The sequence below is a fragment of the Poecilia reticulata genome, linkage group LG9, assembly GCF_000633615.1.
Source record: "Poecilia reticulata strain Guanapo linkage group LG9, Guppy_female_1.0+MT, whole genome shotgun sequence".
In the NCBI taxonomy this organism is placed as follows: Eukaryota; Metazoa; Chordata; class Actinopteri; order Cyprinodontiformes; family Poeciliidae; genus Poecilia; species Poecilia reticulata.
Window position 1 is genome coordinate 892,247 of NC_024339.1, and position 9,068 is coordinate 901,314.

At 39.4% G+C, this 9,068-nt stretch overlaps 2 protein-coding genes across 5 annotated transcripts in view; both read right to left on the reverse strand.

Annotated features, from left to right (window-relative positions):
* Positions 1-3,102, reverse strand: part of golga1 (golgin A1) — a 22,320-nt gene extending 19,218 nt beyond the window's left edge. For 3 of the 4 annotated variants that reach the window (XM_008417358.2, XM_008417359.2, XM_008417355.2), the window contains exons 1-2: positions 2,898-3,102; positions 1,994-2,288 (exon numbers count right to left, since the gene is read on the reverse strand). In XM_008417358.2, the coding sequence (XP_008415580.1) occupies positions 1,994-2,122 (129 nt within the window). In that variant the 5' untranslated portion in view covers positions 2,123-2,288; positions 2,898-3,102. The remainder of the gene's footprint in view (positions 1-1,993; positions 2,289-2,897) is intronic. The other variant, XM_008417356.2, reaches the window with a different exon arrangement.
* Positions 3,103-4,224: 1,122 nt separating this feature from the next.
* Positions 4,225-7,711, reverse strand: LOC103469585 (serine/threonine-protein phosphatase 6 catalytic subunit). The gene is made up of 7 exons (XM_008417354.1): positions 7,573-7,711; positions 6,432-6,527; positions 6,236-6,301; positions 6,017-6,158; positions 5,857-5,936; positions 5,528-5,737; positions 4,225-5,078 (listed from the first exon to the last, which is right to left on the reverse strand). Exons 1-7 carry the CDS (start codon positions 7,645-7,647, stop codon positions 4,830-4,832), a joined length of 918 nt encoding a protein of 305 aa, XP_008415576.1. The 5' UTR covers positions 7,648-7,711; the 3' UTR covers positions 4,225-4,829.
* Positions 7,712-9,068: the final 1,357 nt, after the last annotated feature.

A 9,068-nucleotide genomic window follows, 5' to 3' on the forward strand; every position in this document is an offset into this window, starting at 1 on the left:
TTCTATTAGTGAATGCTTGGTCGTTTGCAGCTAGAAATCATCTGTAGCTAAACAAAATCATTCACACCAACATGTGAAAAGCTCAGTCCTTTCTGCTGAACTGAACATCAATACAGTGCCGGGCTAACCGGCTGATTATTTATTAGATTAACCAATTCATGAATGGTTTAATAACGACTCTCCAAAATAAAACATTCAGACTCCTTTGAATTTTCTATGAACATAAATTTCATAGCAAATATTTTGGTACCCGGGGGTGAACAGAAACAAAAACTTAGCTGTTACTTTTTTAACTTCATACTGCTAAAAAACAGAGCAATTATCCATCCATCCATCCATCCATCCATCCATCCATTTTCTTTACATCCTTGTCCCTCAGTGGGGTCGGGAGGGTTGCTGGTGCCTATCTCCAGCTAACGTTCCGGGCGAGAGGCGGGGTCACGCTGGACAGGTCACCAATCTGTTGCAGGGCAACACAGGACAAACAACCATGCACACACACACACTCACACCTAGGRGTAATTTGGAGAGGCCAATTAACCTGACAGTCATGTTTTTGGACTGTGGGAGGAAACCGGAGTACCTGGAGAAAACCCACCATGCACAGGGAGAACATGCAAACTCCATGCAGAAAGACCGGGGCCGGGAATCGAACCCAGAAGCTTCTTGCTGCAAGGCAACAGCTCTACCAACTGCTCCACTGTGCAGCCCAGAGTAATGATCATATTAAGATTTTCAACAGACAGTAAGCAGAAATTAATGCTCTTAAAAGTGTAGAAAGGACAACCTGCACAAACTACCTGGGCTGTACCAAAAGTAAAACTAAGACACTGCTACTCACTGAATTATTTAGCTGAGCTCAACCTCTACAGCCTTCCTTTGCTAGTGAGAGATGACGCCATCCTGAGAGTTTAACACGCCTCCATTTGTTTTATAGAGTAAACAGCAGACCAAAACGCAAGACACACAGTAAACAGTAAATCCTACAAATAAAAAACAACTTTTAAGAGTTTTGCAGTTTAAAAAAAAAAAGATGATGATCAAATCACTTAAATAAAACATGGATGGCTTATTCTGGTTTGCTTTAAAGACCAGGAACCATAGCTTAAAAATGGTCTGTGCAAGAGACCAGAGTTCCTGAGCATGCACCGATCTGAACAGCTTGGGACACTTTGGAGTACAGAAGAGGATGTCCATTATTACATCACAATATGATACATAAGCTCTACCTGAACTCTGGACATGGCTGACGTTTAGGCAGAGAAACCAAAATAAAATTTAGCTGTCATCATTCAGCAGAAAATCTGATGACCTCTAAACCGTTTAAGTTCATTTTAACTGGTTATTTCTTCTCTTGTGTTTCAGTAAGTATTCTGGCAATGTTATATTACTTACTGCAGTACTTTAGAKCAAAAGAATTATATCATTACTCTCAAATTTGTGAGAGTAAATCAAGAGAAAAATTAAAAAATGTATAAAATCCACTGGAAGCAAAGTCCTGGATCTCTTAAAAGCTTTTATCCAATCTGGGTTGCCGTCAGTGTTAGAGCTGGACCACAACTGTACTGAACCACTGAATCCAGGACACTCAAAAGCATCTTCATGGTTGTCTTTATAATTTTTAGGTGTAAAGAGACTGTTTCTATCATAACAACTGGGATAATCCTAGACACATCTGAGGTGTTGACTAGAGCAGAGGATAACAATCTTGGTCCTCAGGAACACCGCTCTGTACGTTTGAAATGTGTACCTGCCTCAGTACACCTGATCTGAGTCAAACAGTTCAGGTTTCTGCAGAAACTACTGAGAAAACATGGACCTAATTTAAATTTTTCCTGCTTTAGCTGTTCCTTAAAACTGATTTATTTTGCAGATGGTTTTGCACATCATATAATACATTTTAAAAGTCTCCACTTGGTCRTTGGGAAAGGGTAAAAAGCAAGTGATGCAGGATTGGGCTACAGACCAAGATGTGAAGCTTCAAAGTACTTACAAAGTCATCCCCAGAGTCAGCTCCCACTGAGGTGATAGATTCCTTGCTAATGGTGCGGGGGATACGGACACCACTTCTGGGGGCTGTGGCCGCCTCCTCTGCAATCTTCTTCTTCAGCTTGGCGAACATGTTGCTCCCTTTAGCGTCTCGTTATAAGTGCACTTTACAACTCCTGGAGAATTTGTGACCATATGTATGGATGTTAATGCCTGTTGTTCAGAGGGCTCAAGAAAATGGTCCTGTTATTTCTGTTCCCACTTCAAAACAGGCTTGTGGTGTTTTCATTCTGCTACATCTAGAAGAATAAAAAGGACATTTAACATAATGTAGATACCAACAAAAGAAATATMAACTTCAAAACCGGAAGTCAATGAGTTGAGCTTGGCATTAAGAAAATTTGCTCTATGCCTTTAAGGTAATTTTCCACGTAAAACTGGAGATACATTGTTTCCAACAGCTGCACTGTGCACCTACCTTGAGTGCACTGTTCACTTCAGGTAGGTGACAACAACCTGAATACCTCGGTTTGATAGAGCCAACTACAGCAGGCATTTAAATCTTGGGGATACAGCAAGGCGGGGACTCTTTGCAAAAGCTCAGAAAGTTGGGTCTTACATCAGTCGATCAGTTTAGTGTGAACTGTTATGTGTCAGTTCATCAAATCTTATCTTGCTTTCTATAAGTTGMATAGCTAAATGTGTTGCCATGGATGARCTTCTGTTTATTCTGACTAAATCTGCGTACATCATTTAGATGACACACWGCTGTCTTATGAGGGTTTATCCAATTAGGACCGTACAGGCAAACTGCCACATAATGTTTTGATAGCCTACTAGCTCTGCAGTTTTTAACAATGAGAGTAAATGTTAGCTCTCGCTAGCTTACTGCTTCTCCAGACTCTTACCATAGTAATTCCGACTAAAAGTCCAGTCGTTGCGTTTCCACGTTTTTGATGGGTTTACATATTGTCCTTTTCGATATACACTTAAAAACAACTCCAAGAGAAATAAATAAAACGGTAATAAAAAAAAAAGTCGGTGAAACTGACTCGTCTGACCAGCTAGCTACTGCTGGGGAGCTAGCTACACGTAATCAGCCAAACGCCAGCTGACTGACTACGTCATGGYGAGGCCTCTGCTGATTGGCTAGCAGAGTTTGTAGGCGTGGCAACGTAGATAGTAACAGCTATGGTGAACAATCCCTACATGCAAGAAGTAAAGGCAGCATTTGATAATAGCACAGCATATAGAACATAGAGAATACAAAATAATACATAATAAACTCTGACAACTTGTTACATGAACTTATACTCTATGATAGATTAAACCCCACTGACTTTCTGGAATCCTATATAGTGTTATGGAGTAGTAGAGAATTACATCCAATAATAATAATTATAGCTATATATTATCTAAAAGTTTGAARACGGAATCAGAGGCATTTTCTTGGGATTCTGACTGCAGAGAACCACAGTSAGAGTTTCATTATCCACACATGAAGAAAACATGGAACCAAGTTGGAAAAAAAATAGTTCTCATGTAATCAGAAAGTTATGGGTTTGATTCCATTTTCCTCTCCTGCACGTCAATGTACCTCTGGGTCAGTCACTTCAGTCCTAATTTATCACCAGTCTGCATGACCCGAGTATGCCATTTTATTTTGTGCATAAAATAGCATCCATGGAAGACAGTACATGAACACAAGTGTCCACTACACACACACACATATATATATATATATATATATATATATAAAAGAATTTCCAAGATCCTTTGGAAAATATTCAGTGGACTGATGAGACAAAAGGAGGTGTGGAATTGTTAAATCTGACAATAAAATGAAGGCAGCCTCTCTAAAGCTAACATTCCAGCTGCTAATCACAGCATGGCAGAGGATTTGTGAGAGTCTGTGGCTTCTTTGTTCCTTCAGGATCTGGATGACTTGTAATAAATTWTGGAAAAGTGAATTCTGCTTATTAGCTGGATATCAAGGGGAAATCTCTGGTTACACACAAAGTCAACATCTGAATCACTCAAAAAAAGAAAACAAAATTATGGTTCTAGGGTAACAACCCAGATTCAAACCTGACATGAAGAGAAATGACCATAAAAAGGCCGGCTTCACACCAGCCATGTATAAATGCACACCTTTGGTAATATTCTGGATGAAAAGGCTGATTCAGGGTGACATCATGAGATAATATCTATTATTTAGAAACCTTTAACAACATCTTATGGTGTAATACTTTTCAATAGGATTTATTTAAATACAGACAGAAATAATATTCACAAAGAACTGACTTTACATTTTGAAATTGCAGACAGCTACCACAGCTTAAACAAAACGTAAAGGAGATGAGCATTTTTTTTACATATCAACTCTCAGGTATACMGTTTAKTCATGGGGTTATATGATGACAACCTGGAAGTGAGACGTTTCAGGACACAGAGCTTTGAACTGTGTGCAGTGCTTTAATACATCCAGCTAAATACATCGCCATAACAAAATAACATCAAAACAATCTATACATTGCTGCATGTGCAATCTGTTTCTTTTTAATGTAAAAGAATGAAGCTTTATAAATATGATTTTACATTGTCAGTTGACTGGAGTCCTTCCTCTAATACAGCAGTGATGCTCAGTGACCCTCCTTTGCTGTGGTTTCTAGGTGTAACTTAAGCTGCAGAATAACGGCATCAAATGCATCACAGAGCGGGAATAAAAACTGACAGCTGGCACCAAGAAGTGCTCCCTTAACACACCCAAATACACCAACGTTTACATGGGTTCACGAGTGCCTCTGCCTACTGAACAAGCTGCTTCGTCTGAAGGGCGTCTACAGGAAGTAAGGGGTCGTTGTTCGGGGAGGGATGACTCTTTCGGAGTCAGGCACTGCTCTGAAGAGCTTTGGCTCCCTTGTGTTAACGTCTTTGAAGACCATGATGGATGCGATGTTGCCRCAGCGGTAGCAGTAATTGGGAGCCGACCACACCGTGACCAGCTTCTCGTCAAACATGAACTTGTAGCCTTCGTGGACGAGCTGATGTGCCCTGCAGATGAGCTTCAGACTGTTGATGTGAACAAACTGCAGAAAGAGAAAGACAGATAATAAAAAAGCAGGAATTGTTAGCTGAATTGTTAGCTTTTTGTGAAATTGAAGAAATTACTCCAATTTTGTTGTTTCCATCAACTATTTCTATTGTGATACTAGCAGGTAAAATAAACGTAGGTGAAAACAYGATTATTGTGAAAGTTTTAACAAGTATGTAAGAAATTTTTCCTTTGTAAAAGTCACATACTGCAGCTTAAAAGGGAGAGATTTGATGAGATCTTAAGATTTGAGACAAGAACATAAGGACAAGTCTTATGTTGTATCCCCATTAACYCACTATTGGACTGAATAGTGAGTATAGGAGAATAGGACTTCYATCTTCCAGTTCTTATTGTTTTGTCTTTGTTGTTTAACTATATGATTTATTACAGGTTGATGAGCATTTGACCCATTAAGTTCATGTAATGTTTTCCACCACCTACCTCATTTGTAACTTTAGCTCCAAAGAGCCAGCCGGCTCCTCTGGGGCTGATGGCCCAGGTGTCTACGTCTTCAGGGTCCGACCACACCAGGTCACAAAAAGCTCCTTTATGAGGGATCTCCTGATTTCGCTCGATGGTTCGGATTTGATCGAGGGTCTTTATGTCCGGAGAGAGGCCGCCRTGGACACACAGAATCTGCTCGTCCATCAGCTGACAGACAAGGACAGGAACACAATCACGCTTCCTTCTCAGCTGGATGTGGCAAAACTGTTTAGGTTTATCCAAAATGCWTTTTTCATGAAAACAAACATGACATATTCTATACTTACAGCTGCAACTGTTAGCATGTCGAATACTTTAGTGCAGTACCGCCARGCGTTTGCATTCCCGTATTTGGTTTGGCACTCGTCTGTGAAACATGAGACGTTCCCACAGAGTTTAGKGGTGTGGGCAGCCGGCGCTTGGCATTTTCTACTAAACTAACCTCACCATAAAAGCCGTAGACTTGCGTAATCTGCCTGCTCTCATGGTTCCCACGCAAAAGTGTGATGCGGTCGGGCCACTTGGCTTTCAGCACCAACAGGTAGGTGAAGGTCTCCAAGCTATAATATCCTCGGTCAACAAAATCCCCCTGGAGACAACAGAGGCTGGTCACACAAACTCCAAACATCACGACTCTCAAGTTCAATCAGACAGAAACCAACAAACCATGAAGATGTAATTGGTGTCTGGAACCTGGCCGCCAGTTCGGAACAGCTCACACAGGTCATAAAACTGACACAAGCAGAGGAGAAATTACGTTTGGACCTTATATTTCCACAAAACACAACCAGGATCTTTTTTGTTTTACAATGCAGAACAAAAATAAAAACCCAACCTGACAAATTTACAGAAAGCATCTTACCTGTCCGTGAATGTCTCCACATACAGTCACTGGTGTAGAAACGGGCTGAACGTTGGACTCCTCCAGCAGAAGATCACACACRTAGTCGCATAACCTCTATGGGAAAGAAGCACGGTCAGAGGGAACGGCCTGCAGCTGACCAACATGTCCACCTTCAGATGGACAAACTCTAAAGAGAAAAGGAACTGCTTGTTTAACTCCTGTTCTGGCCTCTCTGCACTGGCTCCTGGTGTATTTTAGGACTCATTTTAAAATTTTGGTTGTAACTTTTAAAGCACTTCATGGTGAGGCTCCCAAATTTATATTGGACCTTTTGAAGCCTCTCTGTCCATCTAGGACTCTGAGGTCTTCTAATCAGATGCTACTGTCGGTTCCAACTCATTTTAAAACTCGTGGTGACAGAGCATTTCAGGCGGAGGCCCCAAGGCTCTGGAACGATCTCCCTCTATCAATGCACTGCTCCGCGTCAACTAACGCATTTAAAAAATAGTCTCAAGACTTATCTCTTCAGACTGGCTTTTGGTTAATTTTGCTAATTGATTTTAGATTATTTTATTATTGATGTGTTTCCTTTTTTTGTAAAGCACTTTGTGCCAGTTAAAATCATATGTTTTTTAATCTATCTTTGCCTAATTTCGTTTTGTGTATTTGTTATTTTGTTTCTTGAAGGACTTTGTGGTTCTTATCTTGAAGGGGTCACAAGGGCTCTGGAGTTAAGGTTACGTCAAAAACGTCAAAAGGAATGAATATCTTTGGAAGGCACTGTTGATCAGTGTTGTTGCTTCCATCGTATGTGACGTTCTGTAGTGCTAAAAATATGATCATGGCAAGTGGGCTAACGGATCAGATTATTAATGCCGCTCGAGTGTGATAGGTAGAAAAGATTGAAATGTAAAAGAAATGGAGGAAGCAAACAAGCCGGCTGTGTCTGGCTCCAGCTTCATAACATTCCTCGGTGAGATAAACTGTTGACTGAACACTATTCACTTCCTGTCCAAAACAACAGCTTAGCATCATCAGCTACAACAAGCTAACGTCCCCTTCTTACTCTGTTCCTGTTTACTACAACAGAGAGACAGCGCTGCTAGCCATTCTCAAACACATGTCTGTATAAAACACGTTTCACAAACGTCACATTTACCTTGAGGTCATTTTCCGGGAGGTATTTACACTGTTTGGCAATCTCCGCATATTTATCTAAATCTAGCGGCGCCATTGTACCGCGAAGAGTTGACTCTTGCGCGCTTCCTGCGACGCTCCAGCGGAGTTCCACACACCGCTTCTGTTGCGCTCTACCGCCACCTACAGTCTGCGSGATCGAACTGAACATGTACCAATCGGAACCAAGCTGAAGCTCAGTAAAAGTTCAAGTAGAACTATCAACTAAACACCTCACATTTCCATTTCCCTGTAAACGAAAGGAAGGAGATTTAAACACGTCAAATGAAAACTTTATCTCAAGGAAATTTAAAAATTATAAATTTATATTTGATGGAGACAAATGTCATTTGTGTAAAACTATATTATTATTATTCATTTTGAAATCAGCACATGAATGGCTGGCTTCAAGCTCAATTAATGTATATCATATAGGCTTCTTAACTTCTTGGTAGTTAACTTCCTGGGAAAATCATATGTATTTTCCCAGGCTTTTATCTATGTTTTGTATGTTTTTAAGGCTGGTTTCTATTGTACAGCATTTTGTGATTTTATGTCTGTGAAAAGCCTTAGATGTGTTTATTCTTTTGCTATATTTTCACAAATGTATATTTCATGTGTACTTTTTTTTATGGAAAAATTATGAATAAATACATAAAAATAGGGTCTATGACAAGAAACATCTTTGTAGAACAAAGGTAAGGCTTAAATACAAAGTCAAATAGATTGTTAGAACAGGCAAAGCATCAGAAGCAAAGGAATTCAAGGGTGTGAGATTGTGTTGATATGCTGATAATGCTACCCTCCATCTTATCACCTGGGAAACATCCAATAACAATTGCAGGAATAATTAATATTGAAACAAGAAAATAACCAAATAATCTGTAACAGAAATTAACGAGTAGTTGAACTCATGATTAACTAACTTTATCAGTAATTGTGCAAATGCAAAATAAAACTAAAGCTACTTCAACTGACACTGAGATCAATGTCAGTAATAGATTTAGATACAATGTAAAATAAATGTAATCAGCGATAGAATTATGAATGGTTATTTGTTTTAGAAATCCATCTGAGGAAGTGATTTTCTTATCCCACTAGACAATAAATTGGTCAAAGCTTACAGAAAAATTGTCAACTCCTCACTGATTTTCTTCTTTGATAATCATTAAATTCCAGTCTGTGTTTAAAACTCATCCCAACACTCAGCTTGCTTTGTTGACATTTTGATATGCTATTCTTTGATAATATACTATGATAAATGTGTTTTACTTGTACTATTAGATTTACTATTTATCTTTGACACACAAGATCATGAGATCCTTAGCTGTAGGTTTGACTAGAGGGTGGGTGTCACAGCTTTGACCCTTCAATAATTTAGGTCCTATCTATCTATCTATCTATCTATCTATCTATCTATCTATCTATCTATCTATCTATCTATCTATCTATCTATCTATCTATCTATCTATCTATCTA